We start from the raw sequence: 27,914 nt of genomic DNA, 5'->3' as shown, positions 1-27,914 counted from the left end.
GCTCCACTTTCCTTGTGCTAAGGAGGCATTGTGATTCCGCCTCCCCATTTTATTTGATTCTGCGATTATTATTTTTACTGATCCTGATGCTCTTCCTTACAGCTACAAGCCTTTCAAAGTACTAATACCCATCTCCTGCATTTTCTTATTCCATTCTCACTCAGCTTGTACACTACTCCTAACACCAATACCACAACCACTGCCCTTTTCTTTTACATTTGCTTCTTTGTCTTATAACACTTCCCCCTACCTCCTTTGCCCCTTTCCCCTCAGAGGAGGGAGAACTTCCTTCTCTCCTCAGCCTTGGGACATTGGTGGCTCCCAACCACATTGGTCTAACCAATGTCTATAACCAGGCCAAGGGGTTGGTCAAGCAGGTGAGGGGTCACTGGTCAGACTGTGGTACTAAGACCCATCTGAAAATGCCTCAAGGCCCACTGATGAGTCCTGGCCCTCTGTTCAAGGAACATTGCCCTCATGTTTTTCAGGTTGTCTGGGTCCTTCCTCACCACATAGAACTGTAGAGTTGGAAGAGAAACCAAGACCCAACCACCTGCAATGCAGTAATCTCAACCACATTGCACTGCAACAAAGAACTGCCTGTGGTATGCAACAACAGCAGCAAGGATACTTGTCGCTAAGCACTGGAAAACTCAAGATTTGCCCACACTGGAAGAATGGCAGATGCAACTGATAGACTATATGGAACTAGCAGAAATGACTGGCAGAATCCGAGACCTGGGAGAAGAGGCCGTGGAGGAGGACTGGAAAAAATTCAAGGATTATTTACAAAAGTATTGTAAATTGTTTGAATGTTAAGAAAGATGCAAGGTTAATAACAATATGGTTCCATTAAACCAGCTAAAGGGAATATGAAATAAATGGAAAATTGGATAAGATAAATTTCGGATAAATATGAAGTTAAAGTTTAAGTTTTCAAGGTTTGGGTAAAACTATCTGAAATTAGGGATATAATATTGGGAAACTTTAATATAAGAGTTGATACAAGGTAATAATTTGCTGGGTAAAGCTTGAGAAACTTGGAACGCAGAAACTAGAGATGTGAGGAAGTCCAAAGAAGTGGAGAAAACGTGTTATTCTAAAAGTATATGTTATTTTGTTTGTTTTTTATAATCTATTGAAAAAAATTCTTAATAAATATTTTTTTAAAAAAACAAACAAAGAACTGCCTGTGCCCCAGCGCCTTCATTCTGCAGTGCACAGTGTTATACCTGTGAAAAGGATCTAGGGGTCTTAGCAGACCACAAGCTTAACATCAGTAAACGGTGTGATCCAGCAGCAAAAAAGGAAGCAAATGCTATTCTAGGCTGCATCAGCAGAAGTCTAGTGTCCTGATCAAGGGAAGTAATAGCAGAGCCGTCTTTCCTATTGGGCTTACTGGAGCACTGGGCCAGGGCGCTGGCCTCTCGGGGTGCCCCAGCGAGTGGAGGAGGTGTGCGGCTTTGCCTGTGGCCTCCCCTTTCCCTGGACGCCTATCAGCTGTGCCCCGTCAACCATATGGCTGGCGGGCATGCAGCTTCCTTCCCAAGCCTCCGTGGGAGGAGAGCGATCCCCGCAGAGGCTTGGGGAAAGGTTGCCAACTCTGGGAAAGGAGGTGGGGCGCCAGAGGGATCTTTGAACCACAGCGCCGGATATGCTTAAGATTGCCCTGAGTAATAGTCCCACTCTATTCTGACTTGGGCTCCACAATTTAAGAAGGATATTGACAAGTTGGGATGCAGGCAGAAGAGGGTGACCTTGGGCCAGTCACACTTCTCTGAAGTCTCTCAGCCTCATTCACCTCACAGAGTGTTTGTTGTGGGGGAAGAAGGGAAAAGAGATTGTTAGCCGCTTTGAGACTCCTGAAGGGGAGTGATAAAGCGGGATATCAAATCCAAACTCTTCTTCTTCTCTTCTTCTGCTCTGGAGGGTCGGACTTGAACAAAGGTATTCAAGTTACCCAGCCCCAGCCCACCTTCTGATGTAGCAGCAGAGGCAGTCTTGGGGATAAAAAGGTAAAGGTAAAGGGACCCCTGACCATTAAGTTCAGTCGTGGACAACTCTGGGGTTGCGCTGCTCATCTCACTTTACTGGCCGAGGGAGCCGGCATTTGTCATGTGGCCAGCATGACTAAGCCGCTTCTGGCAAACCAGAGCAGTGCACGGAAACACCATTTACCTTCCCGCTGGAGCGGTACCTATTTATCTACTTGCACTTTGATGTGCTTTCGAACTGCTAGGTTGGCAGGAGCAGGGACCGAGCAACGGGAGCTCACCCCGTCGCAGGGATTCGAACCGCTAACCTTCTTGGGCATAGCTATGGGCAAACTGAGCAGATAGATGATTTTCCCTCCCTGTTTTATAATGAAGCTGAATGTTGACTGATTCGAGTCTGGCAATAGTAAGTACTTCTTCGCACAGTGCATAGACTATAGAATTTGCTCCAGCAAGAGATAGTGATTGCCACCGTCTTAGATGACTTTAAAATAGGATTAGATAAATTTGTGGAGGATACAGTGATTGATAGCTGCTAGTCATTATGGCCACTGTTCATGGACTGCAGAGGTTGGGCATACACCTGATGTACACACATTTGCTTGCAAAACAGCCATGTAAACCAGGGAGGAAATTTAGTGGGGAGAGTCCCTATATATTTCAAATCCTGCGCTAAGTGACTTTCAATGCCCCTTTAGCATTCCAGCAATAGAGTTCCACTTATGAGCAAGCCATAGGACTCATGGATGAAAACATCTTTTCAATGACAAATCTACCCTGACAATCCTATTAATAGGATTAAGGTTCATTAAGGACATGTTTTGTCATATAAGTCTGCCCCAAATACCCTGGAGGTTTAAGTCTTGCATTCAAACCTGGGGCCTCTTACAGACTAAAATCTAAAGTACATCTTCTGAGAGCTACCTACATTTAAAAAAAAACATCACCAGACATCACTTTAACCAGAGAATACTATATCAGTTTTATACCAGACTGCCCATCAAAATATATATTTTACATTTACATTCCTGCCCGTCTTCAAAGAAATTCAAGAAAGTGTAATGGGGGCTATTCCATTTTATCTCCCTCAAAAACTCTGAGAGGTAGGTTAGGCTGAGAGAGTTTCACGGCAAAACCGAAACTTGAACCTAGGTTTCCCCGGAATCAAATGGATTCTGGTGCCAGATTCTTCTGTAGCCTGCTTCTGTTCGATTTTCTGCAGAATGAGTGGCAGAAAGGTCATTACCCTTGAGCTGAATGTTTGCCAGTTTAAGTAAAAGTTGGTATTCCTCTCTCTTGCAATCTGAGGCCTGACAGATGAGTAGGGGATTTCTGATTCTGCCTGGATGAAGCAAGCAAGCTGATGTGAACCAGAAATCCTTCATATTTTTTACCATATTTTTTAAAAGTGCACGTTGACTACATTCACGGAACTAACGTCACTTCTAATTTGGCCCTGAGTCGCAAAGTTTGACACACAGTGAAGCAATCGCACTATTTCTTCACCGTAGTTATGCTTTTGCACAGTTAGCACACATGTTGTCAGGAGCTCAAATCTGCAACAGGACTGAAAGTGATGTTTGGGCCTGTGTTTCTTTAGGCCAAGCCTCCACAGAGGCGCCAGCTTGCGAGGATGATGGGGTACACATGATGTCAGGATATTTAGGAGGAGCCAGGGCTCCGCAGTTCACCTCCACGCTTTTTGGACATTGTGGGGCCTGGCCCCCAGGGGCGGAGGAAGGGGTGTGTGGTGGGGGTGGGCCGCCCCGGGTTTCACCACTGAGGGGTGTGACAAAATGCCCGGCGGCACTCACTGCGGGGCCTGCAGCATGCGTGAGCCACACATCTCTCCTGGGAGTGACGCGGTGGCTTGGGTGCCTGCAGACTTTGCTCTGCCCCATACGGTCTGCCCATTGCCTCCCACCCAGATGTAGGGTGGCTGAGTGGGAGGAGGCAGGAAGAATCCTTGGAGGCCCCGCGGAGTGTCCTGCCCTGGCTGGCCCCGCTTCTGGGCGCAGGGCACACACGCCACCCTAGGCGCCCGATCAACTTGCTCCGGCACTGCTGGCCCTCACCCCAAAAATATTCAGGAGAAGCCTCAGCCCCCAGGAATTGGCACCCCCGCTTTCCAAGCCGGTACCTTCCAGATGTTTTGGATTACAGCTTCCATCAGAAGCCTGCAGGCTGGGGGAGCCTGGTTTAGGCAACAAGAAAAGACCCGTCTTGTATTCTCAGATACAGTGGTACCTCGGGTTAAGAACTTAATTCGTTCTGGAGGTCCGTTCTTAACCTGTAACTGTTCTTAACCTGAGGTACCACTTTAGCTAACGGGGCCTCCCGCTGCCGCATGGTTTCTGTTCTCATCCTGAAGCAACGTACTTAACCCGAGGTACTATTTCTGGTTTAGCGGAGTCTGTAACCTGAAGCGTCTGTAACCTGAGGTACCACTGTATTGTATTCCGTTCTGCCACTGTTATCCTTTTGCACCAACTGCAAAGTAGGGTCTCGATTTAACGTTTTATTCTAAAGGTTTGCAAGTTTCCGCTTTAAAAACAGTGTAGAAAGAATTTTTTTAAAAGCACCTAGCAACCATCAATGTACACTTTTAAAAAGCACAAAAGAGACTTTGATCAGAGAAATATGCGAAGCACTAAAAAGGGGGGTGGGGAGGAGGAGAAAATGAATGAATCCGGCAGCCTGCATGAAGTGTGGCAGGAGGGTCAAAGAGGAAGAAGAAAATATCTGGATTTGATCGTCACACTGCTGATTTTGTTACTGGGCTCCGTTGAAAGCGTCCCTTCATAACTTGGGACCAGTTTACCTGAAGGATATGCTCCATGGCCACTTCACTCTGTGGAACTTGCACTTGTAGAAGTGCCATGTAATGTTGGTTCCACATTTTCCATGATTCAGTCTTCCACCTATGCTCTGAAGCTCCCTGCTAATTGATCTGTCCTGAGTGCTTTAATAATAATAATATAATTCTATTTATATCCTGCCCTCCCCAGCCAAAGCCAGGCTCAGAGCGGCTAACAACAGTAAAAACAGCACAGTTTACATAAAATCACAGTCAATTAATTGAAATACATTCTAAAATCAATTCAGAATCAAATTAATGGCAACCATTGGGCTAGGGTTCTGTGAAGAATACAGAAGGAGAAAGGGGGTCAGGCCTGGTGAAACAGCTCTGTCTTGCAGGCCCTGTGGAAAGATGTCAAGTCCCGCAGGGCCCTAGTCTCTTGTGACAGAGTGTTCCACCAGATCGGGGCCACGGCTGAAAAAGCCCTGGCTCTGGTTGAGGCCAGCCTAACCTCCCTGTGGCCTGGGATCTCCAATATGTTTTTATTTGAAGACCATAAGGTCCTCCGTGGGACATACCAGGAGAGGTTAGAGATTCTTGCATTGCAGGACTTTGACTAGATGTTCCTTGGGGTCTATTCTATGACATAGGTATATCAGTATGCACCCCGATACATATATTTTCTCCTTAATACCAATTGCTTCAGCCATTTTCTCCTGATGGGACTCTATGACAGGAAATAAACCAGTTTGAATCCAGCCCATGCCACCTTGCCTGGCTGTACAGTAAATCTGCAGTCCTGCCACTGCTAAGCTGTATCCTAATGATGCTGACCCAGCGGCCACATGAAAAATGTGGCTTCAAAGAACGCATTTGAAGGAAAAGAGAGGGGGCAAACTGTAGGTGCTCCCATAGGATCAGAGGCAACAAGGGAAAGTGGGAGGAGATGCTTTTAAAAAGCAGCAGGCTTTAGGGTGGTTGTGTTGAACAAATCAAGATTACAGGTGGCGATCCTGGAGAGATTCAGTTCATTTCACCTTTTAATGTAATTTGCACTTCTTCAAACAGTACGCAGCCAAAATGCAGCCATAGTTCAAAATCTGCCCTTCTTCAAATTCTGTTTGTTGGTACAAATGCACGTACGCGAGGGGGAAGTGTGCATTACAGTGCATACAACAATATGCAGTGATGCATTCTATTAAGGGAAACGGATGCAAGCTTGATCTTGAGATTGGGAAAAACAAGAAACCAAGAGAAACCAACATTGACAAATATGTCCATCCCTTCTTACAGGCATGGGGTGTATTGAAAATGGGGGGCACATCACCACACAATCTGTAAGCTTGTCCTTTGCACTCATCAAGCACATCCACATTTGGGTAAAAGCAGAATACATTGTGTCGGTGGGTTTGAAGAACCTAACCCGAGTCATGTTTTGCACCGGTCATGTTTTGCGTCCTACTTGTCCGTTACTTTATTTTAGCCTATAGAGCATGATTTGCAGTGGAAGTCGGATGCCAAAAGACTTCTCCGCCTCCATGTGCCCTGAGAAAAATGGTTCCCAACCCCCAAGGTCTGGCAAAGTGAACATTACGAGACCTGACAGCTCCTGCGAAGATTTTTTTCTTAACTTTTCTTTAAGTTGTGTCTTAACAAGGTGCCTGCGCATGGGCCCAAGTTTAACGCTTTCCCCCTGCTGTTCCATAGCCTCGGTGATTGTAACCCAAAGCAATTATGAATGAAGGACCCCAAGGATTCAATAATTGGTTACCTGAGGACATTTCTGAATGTGTCAGATTCCCTGTGGATTGTTAATGTCATTACCAAAGCTTAATTTATACAGAAACCAAAAGGCTGCAGAGAAAACTTCCGAGCACTTAATTGGGCCATCGCTTCAGATAAATACTTAATTCAATTATTATTCTTTTTAAAAACCAAAACATGTGCAGGAAAAATATCACTTAACACTGCTATCCTGACATTGTAAAAGCTTGTTTCATTGATTATTTGGACAAGTGCATCTTGAATTGGATTTTGGCTTGATGCAGTTGGTCACTAAGGCAGGGAACCAGAACATTGGTGCTATGACATGTTACAGGGTTTCAGCAAGAAGTCGCAGGACATGTACTGATTGGAAACTAAGCAGTATGACTGCCCTGAAAGTTTTCAGGCACAAATAATATTAAAACTGGGATAGGCAAATCATTTGTAGATGATTTGGTAATTACAGTACAGTGGTACCTCGGGTTAAGTACTTAATTCGTTCTAGAGGTCCATTCTTAACCTGAAACTGTTCTTAACCTGAAGCATCACTTTAGCTAATGGGGCCTCCCACTGCTGCTGCGCTGCCGGAGCACGATTTCTGTTCTCATCCTGAAGCAAAGTTCTGGGTTAGCGGAGCCTGTAACCTGAAGTGTATGTAACCCGAGGTACCACTGTAAAGGTAAAGGTAAAGGTAAAGGTAAAGGGACCCCTGACCATTAGGTCCAGTCGTGACTGACTCTGGCTTTATTGCTCATCTGGGAGCCGCCGTACAGCTTCCTGGTCATGTGGCCAGCATGACTAAGCCGCTTCTGGGGAAACAGAGCAGCGCCCAGAAACGCCGTTTACCTTCCTGCCAGAGCAGTACCTATTTATCTACTTGCACTTTGGCGTGCTTTCAAATTGCTAGGTTGGCAGGAGCAGGGACTGAGCAATGGGAGCTCACCCTGTCACAGGGATTTGAACCGCGACCTTCTGATCGGCAAGTCCTAGGCTCTGTGGTTTAACCCACAGCGCCACCCTCTCCCTAAAGTGATAGAAAAAAAACCAAAAGTATGGACAAATGGCAGGGTTTAAATTGAATAAAAACAAAACTAAATTATTAGTCAAAAATCTTAGAGAATCAGAAAAGATGGAACTCTCCCAGAGTTTGGATATAGAAAGCCATAAAAAAGTATAGTATTTAGGAAAATGGTTAACAAACAGGAATCTCAATATATATAAAGAAAATTATGAAAAAATGTGGAATGAAATGAAAAGGAATCTAGAAATTTGGAGTAGGGTGACTCTTTCTTTTTTAGGAAGAACTGCAGCAATTAAAATGAATACATTGCAAAAAAAAAGTTGTTCCTCTTTCAAACAATACCGACAAAAAGTAATAGCATCTGCTTCATAAAATGGCAAAAAGATATTTCAAAATTTATCTGGAGGGGGAAAAGACCGAGAATAAAACATAAAATACTTACAGATGTAAAAGAAAGAGGGGGCTTTTCCCTTCCAGATTTCAGAATTTATTATGAAGCAGCTTGCCTCACTTGGATTCTGGATTGGATCAAATTGGAGAAAGAGGCGGCAACAGAACTGGAGGGACATGATAACAGATTTGGCAGGCAGCTATATTCGTGGTATGGAAAAACCAAAGTACATAAAGGATTTCACAATCATTTAATAAGAAAATCTTCAATAAAAGTTTGGGGAAAATATTAGAAGAAAAAACTCCATGGTGGTTATCACCTATTGAAGCACTATCATTTAAAACTACAACAAAGAAAGAAATATGGCGAACGTATAGAGGTCTATTATTTGAACAGGAAGGAAAGCTAAAATTAAAGGATTATGAGCAGTTGAAGGAATACCTTCAAAGCTGGCTACAACATAGACAGATAAATGAAATCTTTAAGGAAGATAATAAGAAAGATTTGGTTATACAATTTCTAGATTCCAAAGAGAGATAATAGATAGCAACTTCACATTACTTAAGAAAGCGTAAAGTTTGTTATTGGAATGGGAAACTAAGGAGGAGGAAGTTAAATCAGTAATGATTAAGTGGGCACAAGATGTGGACATAATATACAATTTGAAGAATGAGAAAAACTTTGGAAAGTAAATATGAAATTCACAGACTGTATTTTATTGAAAGAGAATTACATGAAAATGATGTATAGATGGCATATAACACCGATTAAGCTGGCCAAAATGTATAGAACAGAATCAAATAACTGTTGGAGATGTAAAAATAAGGAGGGTACCTTTTATCATATGTGGTGGGAATGTAGTGAGATGATATATAACTGTAATGGTTCTAGGGGTTGCTTGTGCGTAAATCGACGCCCCACCTGGCTGGGTTACCTGGGTGAACCCTTTCTGTCCGGACAGCCACTCACCCGTGGCTGTTTCAATCGCTGGCAGAATCCGTCAGTGGGCGTTTCTTGAACTTCTTCCAGCAAAGAAGCTCTTTGACGCCTAGTCGCCGCCTACTCTCCCTGCGCGGAGGGGTAGCTGAAGGATGTCAACGGGAGGGGGGGGCGATGTAGAATGTATGTTTGGAAATGATTTTGATATTTGTTTTTGTATGATTGGAAATGATTTTGATATTTGTTTTTAGAAAAGAAAACAAATAAAAATTATATACAAAAAATAAAATAAAAATGGGATCACATGTAACTGCCCCAATACCATCATGAGCACAAGCAATCATGAATGCATAATAAACAAGATGTCTGGAGAGGCTTCTTTTAGTTTTGGTGGCAGCGATGGTTGGGCTTATCTTGGAGGTCCCAGGCCACAGAGAGGTTAGGCTGGCCTCAACCAGAGCCATGGCTTTTTCAGCTGTGGCTCCAATCTGGTGGAACGCTCTGTCACAAGAGACTAGGGCCCTGCGGGACTTGACATCTTTCCGCAGGGCCTGCAAGACAGAGCTGTTCCACCAGGCCTTTGGCCAGGGCACAGCCTAACCCCCTCCTTTGCCAATCCTCACAGAACTCTAGCCCAATGGTTGCCATTAATCTGATTTGAACTGATTTTATAATGAAATGATTTTAGAATGTTGTATCACTTTACTGTTGTTCTCCGCTCTGAGCCTGGCTTTGGCTGGGGAGAGTGGGATATAATTTATTATTATTATTATTATCTGTGTTCGTTTCTTGGACTTCATTGTAACTCTAGCAATGCCACAAACACAGGACAAATGGGGATCTGCTCTTTTTGGTCTACATACAGTGGTGCCTCGCAAGACGAAATTAATTCGTTCCGCAAGTTTTTTCTTCTTGCGAGTTTTTCGTCTTGCGAAAGACGAAAAATTCCCATAGGAATGCATTGAAAATCAATTAATGTGTTCCTATGGAGACCGCTTGCCAGGCTGGCGGTGCGGAGAAGGGCTTTTCTCCCCACCGCAAGCCTTCAGGACAGGTACGGGAACAGAGGGGAAGGCGCGCAGCGCTTCTCCTCTGTTCCCGGGGCTTGCGGTGGGAGGAGGGTTTTTCCTCCCCACCGCCAACATTCAGAACAGCATTCTAACCCTAACCCTAACCCTAACCCTCCTCCCACCACAAGTCTTCAGGACAGTCATCCGAAGGCTGGCGTGGGGAGAAGGTCTCTCCACCCCACCACCAGCCTTCGGAGGAGCCTTCCGAAGCCTGGCGGGGGGAGAAGGTCTCTCCACCCCACCGCCAGCCTTCGGAGGAGCCTTCCGAAGCCTGGCGGGGGGAGAAGGGCTCTCCGCCCCACCGCCAGCCTTCGGAGGAGGTCCGAGGACAGTGGGGAAGACGCACTTCGCTTCCCCACTGTCCCGGAGATTTCCCTATGGGCTTTCGTCTTGTGAAGGAAGCCCATAGGGAAATTCGTTTTGCGAAGCGCCTCCAAAACGGAAAACCCTTTCGTCTAGCGGGTTTTCCGTCTTGCGAGGCGTTCGTCTTGCGGGGCACCACTGCATCTGGAAGAGCAACCCCTTTGATGACTATCAGGTATAGAACTACTGAGCTGCGCAGAGAGATACAAGTGATAAACAAAACCACCATGGGGTCTTAGCAGTGGTGGACATCCATTTTGGGCTTGAATTGTTATGGGGACCCCTCCACAACCCCCAACAAGCTCTGAGTAACTACCATTATCTTCTTTAATGGGATTGTTTACAACATCTGTGCTACTGACTCTCAAAATTTAGGGTTGCTGAAATATATCCAACAAAAGAATTAATCAATTTGAGTTGTGCGACTCAAATTGGGTCTACTAGAACCATCCCTCCCCCAAAGCAATGTAGACTAAAGTCAGGGAAATGTAGCCCCGTGAAGTGCTGAGCAATTTCTGATGCAGATTCCTCTTGCCCCTCAGAGAAGTATAATTCCCAGAGTTCCCGAAGCCAGTTTGAGCTTGCAGTGTGGATATGCACGTTCACTGCCTGCGGTCAGAAGTAGGAAGATGAATTTGGTTTAATCCCCAATTAAAGTAATGTATCCGTCTCCTTGATTCAAATGGCTCTGAATTTTGCTTGCATTACCACTGGATTAAACGGGAGCATTACAACGGGAAAGGGAATTTCAAAGTGCACCACATTCATTTGGCTGAGTGGTTTGAGGAACGGAGCATTTTAAGCCTTTGAAGAATGCCATGTTTTATACATGAAGCGTTTACTTTTCCATTTCCTTCACCAAAGGACGGCCCCAGTTTTCTTGCCCCAGGTAAATCAATTCCCTCTTTTGGCAACGCCTTAAATCAGGGGTGGGGAACATGTGGCTTTCCAGATGTTGATGGACTGCTACAAATTCCATCCTCCCTCATCATTTGCCATGCAGGGCTGATGGCAATTGGAGTTCAGCATCTGGGGAGCCAGGGGTTCCCCATCCCTGTGTTAAAATGTTCAGGATGCCCAAGGGTTCCTTCCACTATTTATATCAGTTAGTAAACTGATCATAAAGACAAAATTATGATGTTCCAAGCTAGAATCTCTCCAGATGTTTTGGCCTACAACGTCCATCAGTCCCAGTTGTGTGCACACTTGGTTTTCAGTTCTTTCATACTCCCTCTCAACAGTCTGCCTGCTTTCTGCCTTAGTCCTCTCTGGGCTGTATTTGGCAGTTTCCCACTTAGATTCCCCCCCTCCCTCTATCTATCTATCTATCTATCTATCTATCTATCTATCTATCTATCTCTGTCTGTCTGTCTGTCTGTCTATACTGTATATGGAAGTGAGAGCTGGACCATAAAGAAGGCTGATCGCCGAAGAATTGATGCTTTTGAAGCATCAATGCTGGAGGAGACTCTTGAGAGTTCCATGGACTGCAAGAAGATCAAACCTCTCCATTCTTAAGGAAATCAGCCCTGAGTGCTCACTGGAAGGACAGATCCTGAAGCTGAGGCTCCAGTACTTTGGCACCTCATGAGAAGAAAAGACTCCCTGGAAAAGACTCTGATGTTGGGAAAGATGGAGGGCACGAGGAGAAGGGGACGACAGAGGACAAGATGGCTGGACAGTGTTCTTGAAGCTACCAGCATGAGTCTGACCAAACTGCGGGAGGCAGTGGAAGACAGGAGTGCCTGGCGTGCTCTGGTCCATGGGGTCACGAAGAGTCGGACATGACTAAACGACTAAACAACAACAACAACAAAATTTTGTGCTTCTGCAAACATTGGGGTTACCCTGGATCTGCCAGTGCCTCCCTGTTGCGCACAACTCTTGACAATTGGGCTCTATTTATTTTAATTTATTATTACATTTATGTCCCACCTTTTCCTCCAAGAAACCTAGGGTGGTGTACTTGGTTCTCACCCACCCTATTATCCTCAAGCAACAACCCTGTGAGGTAGGCTGTTCTGAGAGACAGTGGCTGGCCCAAGGCTACCTAGTGATCTTCATGGCTGAGTGCAGATTCAAACCCAGATCTCCCAAGTCCTGGTCCAATACTGACTGTTACACCACAGTGATATGCCACTGTGCAATTCTTGACTTAATTCATGTCTCTTGTGCTTTCTCATCTCATCTTTGTAACGGTTGTTTCTCACACAGACCTGCCAAGTGCACTCATCGAAGACTCACCACTTCAAGTGAAGTGTCCATTCTGAGGATCATCCCACAGCTCTTAGGAAAGCTTTAAGTATTTAAAACCCTCCAACATTCCTCTGGTGAAAATAGGGACGTTCCATTTCATAATGATAATTCTACTATTTATACCCCACACATCTTACTGGGTTGCTCCAGTCACTCTGGGCAGCTTCCAACAGATATAAAAAAGGTAATAAAACATTAAACATTAAAGAACTTCCCTATACAGGATTGTTTTCAGATGGCTTGGGGGTCAGATAACCATCGCTGTCAACTTTTCCCTTTTCTTGTGAGGAATCCTATAAGGGAATTTCCGTTTAAAAATAGGAAGCATTGACAGCCATACAGATAACGCCATACCCTCCAACATTTCTCCAGTGAAAATAGAGACATCCTAAGGAAAAGGGGGACATTCCAGGACTGATCCGAAACTGGGGCAGATTCTCTAAATCAGGGACGTCCCTGGAAAATAGGGACACATTGAGGGTCTGGTATCTGCAAACTCCTGGAGTCAAAACAGTGGTGACAGGCCCATTTGCAGTGTAACCAGACAACAAACTCATAACGATATAGGCCTCTTTGCTCCTTTTGGTCTGTAAACAAATGGATAGGGAACTGTAGCACTACGGCCATTGAACCAGCCCCACTGGCATCCAAGCCTTCAGCAGGATATCTGGAAAGGAGAGGTTATGGGTGGGGTTCAAGTAATGATTGCCATCAGCAGAAGCCCTTTACCCCCATCTCTTCCCCCATGCCCCACCAAAATTGTCTTGGGGTGAGTCAGAGAATGCTTGGAACACTGCAGAGCAGGGAAGAAAGGGCAATTGTTTTGTCTGGCAAACCGAAATACTTGACCTGACGGAATGATGACCTTAGCACAGCATTGAATTCCTACTTCTGTGCATACAATTCTATGCGCATGGGCTCTCCATGTTGACCACACAAGGCTGCCACTCCTGTGGATCTGCAGCTTTTGGAGTTAGTCCTAAAGAACATGCCCACCTGGAACAACATTGTCATGCGATTGTGGCTGGGCTGGACCCCACCACACACATACACACAATTGATGGTTTGGTCCGATCCTGACCAGGCATATCCTGTGCGAAGCAGTGGCTAACAATGTTTCAGTACCAAGCTACCATTTTTCTCACCCCACTTTCCCCAATATGAACCCATCCAGACCCTTTGCTCTTCCTCTCAGGTTATCCTCCGGGTGCCCTCCCCACCAGGAAGTTTGAAGGATGGTGACAAGGTGAGGGCCTTTTCGGTTGTGGCTCCCCACCTGTTGAATGCTCTTCCCAGCAAGGTCTGCCTGGCACCATCATTAACATCATTTTCGCAACACTTGAAAAACTCTCTTCTCCCCAGGCATTTGATGGATTCTGGTTATTTTTCTGTCTATCAGTGGTAGGTTTTAGCTGCTGAAGTTTTGCTGCTGTTTTATAGGACCTGTTTTGTTGATTAGTGCATGGCTTTTATTGCAATACATTTATGTCAAGCATGAGACTCGTAATCTCAGGGTAATGCGTTTGAGTCCCAAATCAGGTCAAAGATTCCCGCATTGCAGGGAGTTGGACTAGATGATCCTTGTGGTCCCTTCCAACTCTAGGATTCAAACTTCAAATTTCAAGCTTGTAGGCTCCTTATGTGGCAAGAGAAACCTTAGAGTAAGAACTGGAACCCGTCAAATCTCACTGCTTGAATTGGAGCTCGTGTAACAATACTGTACTCTCAGAATGTGAGCTGAACTACTAACACAGGATTTTTCTTGTAGCTTTATACTGCTGAACAGTAAACAAAATACAGATAGAAAGTCACACAGCCTCTCTCTCTCTATACTTAGAAACTAAGTCCAGCTGTTAAAACCTAATAACCAAGATTTAGCCATCATGTAATTCAATTGCAGACTGTAGTCACGCAATGTTCTGGCCTGGTGATGAAAAACACTTCAGACTTATATAAAGCTTTAAACTTCCCGTTGAAAAGGCATTACGCTCCCCAGGTAGCTTTGCCATTCACCTCACCTGCTTCCACTAATGTTCAGATACTGTACACACCTTTTAAGACATTCCCGTTTGTATGTTAGTGGGTGGCAGAACATTAGATCTGCGTTAGACTTGGCTCAGGGGAGTGTTCATCTCTGTTATGGCACCCTGGCTGTGGAACTCCCTTCCACTGGAGACAGTTGTGTTGTGTCCCCCCCGCCCCCGGCCCCAATAACAGCCTTTCTTTTCCTAGGGGCCTCTGGAGGAGACTGGTGTTTCTGCTGCCGAATTGTTGCTGTTTTTCAGGTGGGTTTGGTCTGTTTTCTTTGATATGCTGCATTTTAACGAAAGGTTGGATATACTGTGGATTTGGGGGGAGGGAAAGGGGGGGGTAAGGCATGTGGAAGGCTACTTGCAGTTGCTCTCGCCTCCCTTCACCCCCAAGGCATCAGCAGCACTGAAGATCTCAGTTTATATACATTGCCAATAAAGAGGACAAAAGTGGGGCAGGGAATTCGCATTCAATTCGCAGAGGCATCTTTAAATGTATACACATGCAAATTGAGAAATAATTTAAATAGTACTATAGTGGAAAAGACTAGTGGGTAATACAGTGATTGTGTGATCTGTGTGCCTGTACAACATGCTGCCAGGGTGCTCACTGCTGGTGGGCAATTTAGGGGCCTCACCTGCTCTCCCTGAATAATGGTCACTTTATCTTTAAACCAGGCCTGGACTGAGCAGCCCTCCATCTTTGAACAGAGGACTGCCCTCTGAAAACTAGCCCTCTCTCCCTAAAAGGTGTCACACACTTCATTTATATATCCCAAGGTGTTGTTTAATGCACAGGAGCAGGGACACCAAAAAAGAAATATTCAACCTGTTGCTGAAAACAGTCAGGGGTTTCCTGGTAAATCAGGTTGGAGAGGACAACAATTCTACCGTACTTTTCCACATATGTGTGTGTGTAATAATACACACACATAATAATAATAATAATAATAATAATAATATATTATTTGTACCCCGCCCATTTTATTTGTTTCCCCAGCCACTCTGGGTGGCTTCCAAAAAAGATAAAAAATACATTAAAATGCCACACATTAAAAACTTCCCTAAACAGGGCTGCCTTCAGATGTCTTCTAAAGGTGTATATGTATCTGTATCATATGTATATGTATATATGTATATGTATATGTATATGTATTCTCTCTCTCTCTCCACAAAGATAAGTAGGCAAGAACACACACACATATATATCTTTAGGTTAATATTTAAACAATCTCTGTTGTTCCCTCTTGTACTGATTGCAACCCCAACATGGGACATTTTACATTTTGTTTAAAAATGATGGGCTACTGCAGGGGTCAGCAAACTTTTTAGGGAGGGGGCCGGTTCACCACCCCTCAGACCTTGTGGCGGGCCAGACTGCATGCGCGCACAACAGAGGGGGGCTTCTCTCACCCCAGCCTCTCCCCTCCCCTTCCTTCCTCCGCTCTGCCTGTGGTTGGGAGCCAGCGGTGATGGAGGCACCTCTCCTTTCCTGGCAGGCGCACCAAGCTCCAGCCAAAGCCCCGCAAAGTGCCTGTCACAATGTCCACAGAGAGGCCATGGACGGAGAGGCTGGTAGGCGGGTGGCGAGTCTGGGCTGCACCTCAGCATGAGGGTGGCGAGGCTTTGGATTGGCTGGCACCAATCAAAGCCCAGCTCCCTCCCCCTGGAGGGCGGGGAGAAGCCAAGAAGAGGGAGGGAGGAGGTGCCGCCGCAGTGTGTGTGAAGGGGTGATGAATGGCAAAAAATAGTGCCTGAAAAAAATAGCAAAAAAAAAATAGGGCGCAGAACAAACGATCATGCCGATCCAAGCGGTGATTCCAGGACCATCCGCGGGCCGGATCCAGAGGGCGATTAGGCCTGATCCGGCCCACAGACCTTAGTTTGCTAGGTCCTGGGCTACTGAGTCAGAGGGCAGAGGGAAAACATTAAAAGAAAAGTTTGCTTTTAAAAAAACCAAACCCCAAACACATATGATCTTACCTTTGGGAGTCTGTACTTCTCTCGCAAATGGACCCTCAGGACGGCTCTCTCGGCCTTTTTTGTTGCAAAGGCTGCATCTCTTTCCATCCTGGGAACAGAAAAGGGAGGTTTTGTCATCATGGATGGCTAAGAAATTGGCAAGGAAGGCTGCACCACAGAAGAAGACATTGCGGAAAACCACACAAGCGCAAGATAAATATTCTAATAACATCATGAAGGAAATGATTACATACACACCATGCACTTAAAGCACATCCCCCCAAATCCCAAAGAATATTTCGAACTGTACTTTGCTCCCAGCAACCAGCTCTCAACAATGAGTCCCCCTCCTTAGTCTCAGGCTGCATTACACACTAACCCATTTCTAGCCTTAACTATTTGGGCCCAGGGTACCTCAAGGGCTGCCTAATCCCATATATCCCAGCCCAGTTACTGAGATCATGGAATCATAGAGTTGGAATCATGAGGGTCATCTAGTCATCGAGCACTTGGGGCTCGAACCCACCACCGTGAGATTATGAGTCTCATGCCAACTGAGGTATCTCAGACCTGGTCTTTGGAAGAGCCATTGTTACTGGTCTCTCATGGCTTGGATCCACCAGAAGCCATGTGTTTAGTACTGGGAGCCCAGTTTTGTAGAACTCCCATCCAGAGGAGGTCCGACAGGCCGCCACCCTCCTGACTGACATTCCAACACACACACACATATCCCAGCAGGCATTTTGACTGAAGTTTGATTTCATAGTTTTAACTGATTCTTATTCTTTTTTGTGGGACGCGGGTGGTGCTATGGGTTAAACCACAGAGCCTAGGACTTGCCGATCAGAAGGTCAGCGGTTCGAATCCCCGTGACGGGGTGAGCTCCCGTTGCTCGGTCCCTGCACCTGCCAACCTAGCAGTTCAAAAACACGTCAAGTGCAAGTAGATAAAGAGGTACCGCTCCGGTGGGAAGGTAAACGGCGTTTCCATGCGCTGCTCTGGTTTGCCAGATGCGGCTTAGTCATGCTGGCCACATGACCCGGAAGCTGTACGCCGGCACTCTCGGCCAATAAAGTGAGATGAGCGCCGCAACCCCAGAATCGGCCACAACTGGACCTAATGGTCAGGGGTCCCTTTACCCCTTTACCCTTAACATAATTATATAAACTTCTGCCATGCCAGCTCTTACTAATGGTCAGGGGTCCCGTTACCTATTCTTTTTTGTACAGTGGTACCTCAGGTTACAGACGCTTCAGGTTACAGACACTTCAGGTTACAGACTCCGCTAACCCAGAAATAGTACTTCGGGATAAGAACTTTGCTTCAGAATGAGAACAGAAATCGCACAGCAGTGGCGTGGCAGCAGCGGGAGGCCCCATTAGCTAAAGTGGTACCTCAGATTAAGAACAGTTTCAGGTTAAGAACAGACCTCCAGAAAGAATTAAGTTCTTAACCTGAAGTACCACTGTACTGCGATTTTGAGACTATTGCATATAAGTTGTATAAATAAATAAGCAAGAACATAAGTGAGGCCCTTCCAGGTCTGACCAGGGATATCATGTTCTCACAGTGGCCAGCTAGATGTGTCTGGGAAGTCCAGCAGCAGAGCAGAGCATGAAGGCAATAGCTCCCTCCAGCAACTAGTATTCAGTGAAATGAACATACATCAGCTATACTAGTAGTAGAAGAAGAAGAGTTTGGATTTGATATCCCGCTTTATCACTACCCTAAGGAGTCTCAAAGTGGCTAACAATCTCCTTTCCCTTCCTCCCCCACAACAAACACTCTGTGAGGTGAGTGAGCCTGAGAGACTTCAGAGAAGTGTGACTGGCCCAAGGTCACCCAGCAGCTGCATGTGGAGGAGCAGGGAAGCGAACCCGGTTCACCAGATTACGAGACTACTGCTCTTAACCATTACACCACACTAGTAGTTGGGCAGCATCTAAAGTGCTGGACCAGACATTAGTTCCACCTACTGCAGCATCCTGCTTCCAACACTGGCCTTAAGGAAGCCCCTAAGATAGGCAAGATGAAGAATGGTATCCTTAGCACCTACTGTCTCTGAACATGGAAGTTCAGAGGGACATGTGCATTGCTTTGGGCCTCTAGGAAGCACTTAGCTTAAAGCCATGCTTCTGAAACTGGGAAGTGAAGGCCTTTGGGTGAGTGTGGAAGGAAGGCAAAGTTTAAGAGGAGGTTGGAATGGTGCCTTCCTCAATCACCATTCAAGACACATGGGGTGGCTTTTAGCAGAAGACCTCTACTGTAGCAGTGGACACCTCCATACTGCATGATCATCCTGGAGAGATATGTAAAGATGAGCGTTCAGAAGGAAGCTGCTACTTCGCAAATATGGCCTAATAGGCATTACTGAAACCTGGTGGGGGAGACTCATAACTGGAATGTAGAAATCGAGGGGCATAACCTATTAAAAAGGAATAGACCATACAGAAAGAGAGGAGTAGTAGCATTATATGTAAAGGGTGCGTATACATGTGAAGAGAACCATGACCTGGGTCGTGGAAGCCAGATGGAGACTATATGGGTAAAAATTGTAAGAGAGAGAAACAGCTGTGACCATGCAGTGTGTCTGCTATAAACCTCTAAGCCGAACTGGATATTTAGAAGATGCTTTCCTACAGCAGATTGCCAAACATTCAAAAAGGAGAGTCATGGGAGACTTCAACTACCCCAATACAGTGGTACCTTGGGTTAAGTACTTAATTCGTTCCGGAGGTCCGTTCTTAACCTGAAACTGTTCTTAACCTGAAGCACCAATTTAGCTAATGGGGCCTCCCACTGCCACTGCGCCGCCGGAGCACGATTTCTCTTCCCATCCTGAAGCAAAGTTCTTAACCCAAGGTACTATTTCTGGGTTAGCGGAGTCTGTAACCTGAAGCGTATGTAACCCGAGGTACCACTGTATCTGTTGGTGTATCTCTGCCAAGAATGTAAGGTCCAACAAATTCCTCTATTGCCTCGCTGACTATTTCATTTCTCAGAAAGTGGGAGGAGCAACAAGGGGATCTATCTTAGACCTGGTCCTCACCAACAGGGAGGAGCTGATCAATGAAGTAGAAGTACAGGGAACCTTGGGAGGAAGTGATATTGTTCTCTTGGGTTCCGTTATACAGAGGTGAAGGAAGGTTAAGTGCAGTTCAACATGCACTCTGAACTTTAAGAAGGCCAGTTCCAAAATGCTTAAAGCATTACCGAATGATATCCCATGGTCAGAAATACTCAGAGAGAAGAGAGTCCAAGATAGATGGAAGTTTCTTAAAGGTGAAGTACTGAAAGCACAAATGCAGACCTATTTTTATACACAACAATAGCTGCAAGAGTATAGTTGGCCCAGAAACGGAAGCAAGAGGAAATACCGATGAAAGAAGAATGGCAGACAAATTTAATGGACTACGCAGAATTGGATAAAATGACAGGAAGGATTCGAAACCTGCAGGACCAGAGATTTACAGAAGATTGGAAGAAATTTATGAACTATTTGAAGAGCAACTGTAATCAACAAATTATGCTAGTAGGACTACAAGAAGTTTTGTAAGGAGAAATATATGAAATATTGCAAAGAACAGAAAGAAGAGAGACATTAGTTGTGTGTTTTCAAGGTATGGTGTAGATCAGGCTTCCTCAACCTCGGCCCTCCAGATGTTTTGAGACTACAATTCCCATCATCCCTGACCACTGGTCCTGCTAGCTAGGGATCATGGGAGTTGTAGGCCAAAAACATCTGGATGGCCAAGGAAGCCTGGTGGAGATCATCAGTTTGATTCCCTGTCCCCAGTGCTGTCACTTTCATGGCTGAATAACGTTCATGGTTATTTGGTTGTGGGCTTTATCTCACATTTGTCCTTTGCAGACTTCTAGAATTTACAGTTTGGCAGCACTGCTGCATTCTGAGCGTCTGACGAAGTCGCAAATACAGGGAAACAGGGAAAACCAGAGAGGGAAAACCGTAGGGTCACAAGGCCTTTAATCCAGCCTGATCCACTGATTCAGTGTGTGACCTTTGGCAAGTCATTTAACCTCTGTGAACTTCGGCCTATTCAGCTGTAAAACCGAGATATTACAAGGGGAGGGGGTATGTTGCGCCCATTACCAAGTTCTCTTGACGGCTAGGGCCTCTTCCAGATGACCTGGTTATTGAGCACTCATCCTGATTTGCTTGCACAAGGTTTGCGGGCGATGCTGCCAGCTGCTTATTCATTCCGATTTGTTTGCGGGGAGGTTATACCATGTTGGACCAAGCAGGTGTCATCCCACACTTTGCTGGGAGTATCCCCATCACTTTGTTTACCCCCAAAGTCTGATTGTCGGGGATGGTGGACGGGTTTGTTGCGCAAGAGTTCCAAAACGACTTCAATGGCGCTACCTGAATTTGCTGGTATGTCATTGAATCCCACCTGGAAATGTTGACAATCCAGAAGTGACCTTAATCACTCATTTTCATAGTGGCAGCTTTTCCCCCTTCTCTGTGTAAAAAGTTTCATTCCAGTCCTGAAATACGTGCAAATTCTGTTCTCAGCCAAGAAACACCTTTTAGCATTTGATGCAATTTGGCTTAAAAAGCAGTATTGAAAGGCGTCTTTCACCTATGCAAAGATTGTATTTGTTCCAGGTGTTAAAGGAGGGAAGGAAGTTGACCGCTCCCTGATGTACACTTTTTTTTTTGCTAAGAACTGTCCAGCATAAAGAAGTTGCATTTAAGATTCCATACGTTTAGAAGTCCACCTCACAGAAATGACAACTTCTAAATATAACCTGGTCTGCCTTAAATTCCATAGATCATTAACCTTTCACCCTTAATCATCTTAGATGTGGGATTTAGACAACCATTATGTAATTGATCATTAGCGAAATGATGCACTAGGGATTTGAAATTCAATTGTTTTTGGAGTTTCAATTGTGCTTGGCTTTAATGCTTTTATTACTGAACCCCTTTCATTTTCCCTTGCATGAGCGTACAGGCAGATTATTGATATCATTAGTATATTTGACAGTGTTAACATTTCACAGAGCTTTTCTACAACTTTAAAAATACCCGGCTTCGTTTTAACAAGTAAGAACAGTTACTTATGTGTACTGTATATTTGAAAGTTTGGGCAGAGGAAGGACAAATGAAAAGGCTTATGATTTTAAAATCAGTAGATTCTCCTCTAGATAAAGAGAATTAAATTACAGCAGACTATACTTTCCATTTATTTTTTTTTGCATAATTGTAATGACTCATCGCAGGGGGAAAAAGCCAGGGATTATTTTAAGCACATTATATAGCACTTTCAAAGGAAGGCTCACATAACACTGAGCATTAATTCCCCATGTATTCATTTATTTTTAGGTGGGGGGGGGAATACAACTTCCCCTCCCATTCATTTAGTCTACAGAAATAAAATCAAAACTAACCAGCCGAACGAGGCATCTGTTGAACTGGTCAAAATGCTTCAGTGGATTGAGGGACATTGTGACGCACTAACCACAAAAGAATATGGTTCTGTTCATACAGCTATCATTATATGGGACGTCTCAAGATGTTTCTCTTTCCCCCTCTCTTAGTAATCTGGAGGAAGGGAATTAAAATGCCCTGGTGTAATTCTCAAGGAGACAGTGACATGAAAAATCAACAGAACTTCTTGAGAGTAAGTAGCAGAAAGACTTTACCCATATACGTCCCCTGTGGTTTTATTATCTTGTTCACAGACTGAGACAGAGTGGATCAGTTACAAGCTGATAATACAGGAATCTATACTCACTTTTCTTCTATCACTTGCTTTTGATATTCCTCATATTCTTCCCGGGTCATCCCTGCGGCTGCGGCTGGGTCAGCGGGGGCTGCCTCTTCCTTGGCTTCGTCACCCCCTCCACCAAGTCCCAAATTTTTCACTTGGTTGCTCAACATGCTTTTCATTAGGAAAGCCATGTTCTTCTTTCCTTTCGCCCCAAAAGCGGCTCCCTTCCGAAATTTGAAAAACCAGCCAAGAGCAGAGAGACGCGACCTCGAAAGGAAAAAGAGTAAACTATTCGGCAAATGGAATTTCTACAGCCTTGCACACAGATCTTGAAGGGCACGGAGCTACAGAAAACTCTACGCCGAAAACAGTTTGTCAGCCATAATCTGGATTAGCGCAGTGAACTCCTTAGTATCCAGAGGCAGATGGTTCAGATTACTCGGAGGAAAAAATCATTAGATGCAGCCACCTACTTTTTATATTAATACCTTAAGCCAATTGTCATTTTAAAAAAGAAAAAAACACCCCAAAATTTGCCGACATTGAGACAATGGGAAGATGCCCGTTGTTTCAAGACCTCTGAGCGCAAGAGATGCCTTTGATTGATGGGAGATGCTTAGTTTAAATGGCGGAACCTGGTTGATTGCATGAGCATCCTGCGATACGGGTCAGCAAACCATGGACCAGAGAGATTTGCAGGGAAGGAGGGAGGGGGGGAATAGGATTCGTCATTAAACGAGAATCAATCCTTTTATCCATTAATATTGTTTTATCCCATTGGCCACTGGATTTCAGCCTGGTCTGCTCTTTCAGATTCCTAAGTGGTTTGTGGTCCGCCATTGGAACACTGTGCCAAACATCTATGGAAATCTTTCTCTGCCTGCCAGTCATTCATACTCCGGCATGTAGAATCAAGTACCTAAGGAGGGAAATTAACGACACATATAATTAGATGTGAGCTATATTATTAGATGTCTATTATGTTTTATAGTTGCATCTGAGGTAAGTACGTAGTATGTTACAAGTATATTTAACAGGGGCAGGGGAGTTTATTGCTGAGATGCCGGTACTGTGTATACAGTGATACCTCGGGTTACGTACTTAATTCGTTCCGGAGGTCCGTTCTTAACCTGAAACTGTTCTTAACCTGAAGCACCAGTTTAGCTAATGGGGCCTCCTGCTGCCAGAGCATGATTTCTGTTCTCATCCTGAAGTAAAGTTCTTAACCTGAAGCACTATTTCTGGGTTAGTGGAGTCTGTAACCTGAAGTGTATGTAACCTGAAGCATATGTAACGCGAGGTACCACTGTACTTTGACATTGTTGCTTAGTATAGAACCATAGAATCACAGAATTTCAGAGCTGGAAGGGATCCCGAGGGTCATCTACTCCAACCCACTGCAATGGAGGAATCTCAGCTAAAGCATCCATGACAGATGGCCACCCAACCTCTGCTTAAAAACCTCCAAGGAAGAAGAGTTCACAACCTCCAGAGGGAGACCACTCCACTGCCAAACAGCTCTTACTGTCAGAAAGTTATTCCTGATGTTTTCATTATGCATTATGTACTAATGTGTAGTATGGTAATGTTACCTCCTTTTTTTGCTGCTTGTGGCAGCCATTTTGTCCTAACACTCACAGTATTTTTTTATCAAGATACCAGTACCAACACTTCACATATTTTTTACCAGAAAAAGAGCAAAGAATGAGAGAACTGTATACAAGAACTGTTTTAATTTTTCATATTGTCTGGCTATTGGGTTATGCCTTGAAATACTGTATATTATATTTATTAAGTTCTATGTTGTAAATTGCCTAGTGATCTTTTGATGAAGGGTGGTACATGCATATATAATTTTATTTCTATGCCACCTTTCCACAGTTCAAGGCAACTTACAACATGAAAAAACACATAACCACAACCTAACAAAAGTAGTTATAAACATCATAAAATACACAAGCAAACCTAACAATTTCCAATCAGAAGATCTAAAATGAAGACACACAAAAAAACAACAGCAGCAACTCCCCCAACAACTTTTGTAGCTGGAGTCAGTCAGGGCTCCACCCTCTCAGGCCTGGTGGAAATGGCCTGCAAGGCAGGGATGGTGATATATAAATGTTGACAATAAATAATAAGATAAAACAATATGTAGAGATTAGCAAGTGTATATCACTGAGGTGGTAAACCTCTGAGCTCCACTAATTTCAGACTATGGTTTGCAGCTCATCTGACTGGGCCCTAATTTTTAAAATCACAAAATCCTGCCCAGAACACAGAAAATGGGATGTCACAGAGGAGCAAATGTTATTTATTGGAGTATTCAGTCTTTCATTCAAGGACTCCCCCTTTATAGTCTGAAGTAAAAAAAAAAATGTGAAAAGGTAGTCTGAAGTGGTATAGTCCAGACACAACTTTATCCCTTCAGCCAGAACTAAACCTCTCTCAAATTTATACTCAACTATACATAACTAGCTGGAGAGCCAAAGTCACGCAGAAGCTGCAAATAGTTTAGCATTTACTTGGATTAGTGTCACAAGGAGGGCTCAATAGACTGTCCTATTTTTAGGCACCAATGTCTTTGATGGAGGACTTCTGAATCAAGCAAATGACAGTAACTTAATGGTGTTTGGAAACGCTTTGGAGCATTGGAGCCTAATTCACAGCAAATTTGTGTGTGGTGTGTAATAATAAAATTTAAGGTCTTATATATATAATAAATGTTCATAAATGTACCAACCAAGCATGTACATAGATATGTGGACCACATGTCTGGAGCAGCACAGGAAGACTGCCCTGAAACCATTTTGACTCCCAAACTGACCCAATGTTTTCTCTGCAAGGAGGGAGGGGGTCAGGGAACCTTCCCATTGTCTCAGGAATTGTGAAATAACCATCTCAAAGGAAGGGCCAGACTACCAGGAATGTCAATCAGATAAGGCATTATCAGATAACCTGGCAGACAGGAAAAACAACAACATTCAAATGTCTGTTGTAGACCGCCTTTTCTGTGATGTAGGTATGATGTATCTGGGGTTTGGTCTTCAGCTCCAGGGCAGGGAATTTAAAATGTCTATATAAGGGCAGGCACACCTTGGTTCTGGGTCCTCCTACTTTCCCGCGTGTGAGGGGAGCACCCTGTTGCAACACTTCAATAAAGATCAGGCTTACTAGCTGCTTTGCTTCTCAATATTCTCTAGTTGGCCTCTGTTATTTTCTCCTACCAATAGGGAACCCACGTAAGGACTCTATACGGGCTCTTGGATACCCCATAAGGGAAAAAGGGCAGATTTTGTTTACAACAGGTGCATGGGGGAAATAGGCAAAAATAAATAGCACAGTTTTGTTGAGAACAAATCAACTGGCAAATCAACCCAGTGTCTCTCCCTCCCCTGAGGCCATGACAGTTGCTGGTCGCCACAAGGCCCAGATTTGTGCACTGACAACAGGTTGGTGGTGCGAAAGGAAAAGGGCAAGTTGCGAAGGAAACATTTTTGATAATGCAGAATGAAAGAAACAAGGAAGAAGTGAAATTGTATAAGACAGGGAAAGGGGGAGGCTGCGGGACTCTTAACTTCCATCAGCCACAACCAGCATGGCCAGTGATAAGGGATTATGAGAGATGTAGTAAGCAACATCTGGATGACCTCTGGTTCCCTATCCCTGATATAAAAGAGACAAGCCGACCAAATAAAGAGAAAGATTTGGAAGCACTGGAAGTAATTACCATATTGGCCAGAATATAAGCCACACATTTAAAAGTCAAGGGGGGGGGGTAAAGGAAAAAAGGCAATACCTGAATATAAGCCCCTCGCTTTCTCCCTTCCCGGCCTTGGGGGACAGGACAGGGGACTATGCATGGGATGGGCGCTGCTTTGTCATGCTTCTGGTGGTCCTGGAATTTGGAATACTGGAATTTTGTAGGGTTGCGAATATAAGCCGCATTTTAACTTTTCACAGTCAGAAATTTTTTTTGGGGAGGAGTGCGGTTTTTGGGGGGCCAGTACGGTAATACTACAGTAGTACCTTGGGTTACAAATGCTTCAGGTTACATACGCTTCAGGTTACAGACTCCGCTAACCCAGAAATAGTGCTTCAGGTTAAGAACTTTGCTTCAGGATAAGAACAGAAATTATGCTCCAGTGGTGCGGCGGCAGCAGGAGGCCCCATTAGCTAAAGTGGTGCTTCAGGCTAAGAACAGTTTCAGCTTAAGTACGGACCTCCAGAACGAATTAAGTACTTAACCTGAGGTACCACTGTACTACTATGCTCAAAACACTGCTTCTTTCAATCTGTACATCTTTAAGGGGGTGGATACCCATGATTTGAATCACATTTTAATGCATGTCTAACAGGGATTTCTCTTAAAGGTTTTGCAGCACAGTCCACATAGCTTGGAGGAGCGGTGTGGTTTTGCTGTAACATGCTCTTTTTGAGGAGTACTACAGAACCATGTCAACCATTTTTGGGTATAGCTTTAATAACTGTTTGCGTTATTTCCATGTGAATGGGCCTCCGAACAGAGCCACCCATTTCGTTGGACATATGGGAGGAGTCATTCTTGGCTAATCCCTTAATCCACCTTAGTACCTTTCTAATTAAAGGACACCCTACTCCTTAAAAATAGTACAGGATGTTCAGTAAGCCAAGCTTATCACTTGTTAATCAGCAGACATGAACTTTCCTTTTGAAATAAGATAGCATCTTGGGCAAGGTTGTCCAATATGATTTTGATTTGCTTTATAGGAAATTAAAGAAGACTGATATGGCTTTCATATACTGTATTCTTTCAAAAAACAACAACAACCCACTAGCCCAATAAGCTTTGCCTGGAGAGGTTGGCATGTAAAATACTACTGAGCTAGACACACTAGCCCAAAGCAACTTTAAATGTATATTATTTTTTCCACGTTTATAGCTCTTTGCAGCTCTGAATGCTGCCACTGAGGAAGGGCACTGTTAATTTGCCAGTCATTATTTTGAAAATGACTGGAATATCACCCCCTGGAAAACTATGATTGGCAGGGCTGGAAGCAGATGTGAGCAGATGAATAGGTTTATCTTTAAGCACTAGGCCACATCCCAGACAGGAGAAAGCCAGTTTTCTGTGCTCTCTCTCCCTCTCCCTCACACAGTCATACAATCATGGAATTGGAAAGGGACCCAAAGGGTCTAGTCCAAGCCCTACAATGCAAAAACCTCAACTAAAGCATCCATGACAGACGGCCATCCAACCTCTGCTAAAAAAATCCTCAAAGGAAGGAGAGTCCACAAGCTCATGAGGGAGTCCATTCCACTGCTGAACAGCTCTTCCTGTCAGAAAGTGCTTCCTAATGCAGAGTCGAAATCTCCTTTCTTGTAACACAAAACCTTTGGTATAGGTCCAGAGCAGGCTCGCTCCATCTTCCGTGTGACAGCCCTTAAGATATCTGAAGATGGCTATCGTATCTCCTCTCACGCACCTCAACGTCTCTCCATGCAGGCAAGAGACATTGGCTTTGTACACATTAGTGGCTTAGAAATGCACTGAAGTCGAAAATGATGTGTGGTTGGTATCTAAAACCAAGTAAAATTGTGAAAATGTAT

The 27,914-nt window shown here is 44.5% G+C and overlaps 1 protein-coding gene across 2 annotated transcripts in view; it reads right to left on the bottom strand.

Moving 5' to 3' along the window:
• The window catches only part of CPLX4 (complexin 4), a 30,579-nt gene extending 7,263 nt beyond the window's left edge, over positions 1-23,316 (bottom strand). The window contains exons 1-2 of one of the 2 annotated variants that reach the window (XM_081930050.1): positions 22,353-23,316; positions 16,612-16,699 (exon numbers count right to left, since the gene is read on the bottom strand). In XM_081930050.1, coding sequence (XP_081786176.1) covers positions 16,612-16,699; positions 22,353-22,519 — 255 coding nt within the window. In that variant the 5' untranslated portion in view covers positions 22,520-23,316. The remainder of the gene's footprint in view (positions 1-16,611; positions 16,700-22,352) is intronic. The other variant, XM_081930051.1, reaches the window with a different exon arrangement.
• Positions 23,317-27,914: the final 4,598 nt, after the last annotated feature.

This window comes from Podarcis melisellensis (genome assembly GCF_964234715.1).
Source record: "Podarcis melisellensis genome assembly, chromosome: 11".
NCBI lineage: Eukaryota > Metazoa > Chordata > Lepidosauria > Squamata > Lacertidae > Podarcis > Podarcis melisellensis.
The sequence above is the reverse complement of the archived record's forward strand: the minus strand, read 5'-3'. Positions and strand labels throughout refer to the sequence as shown.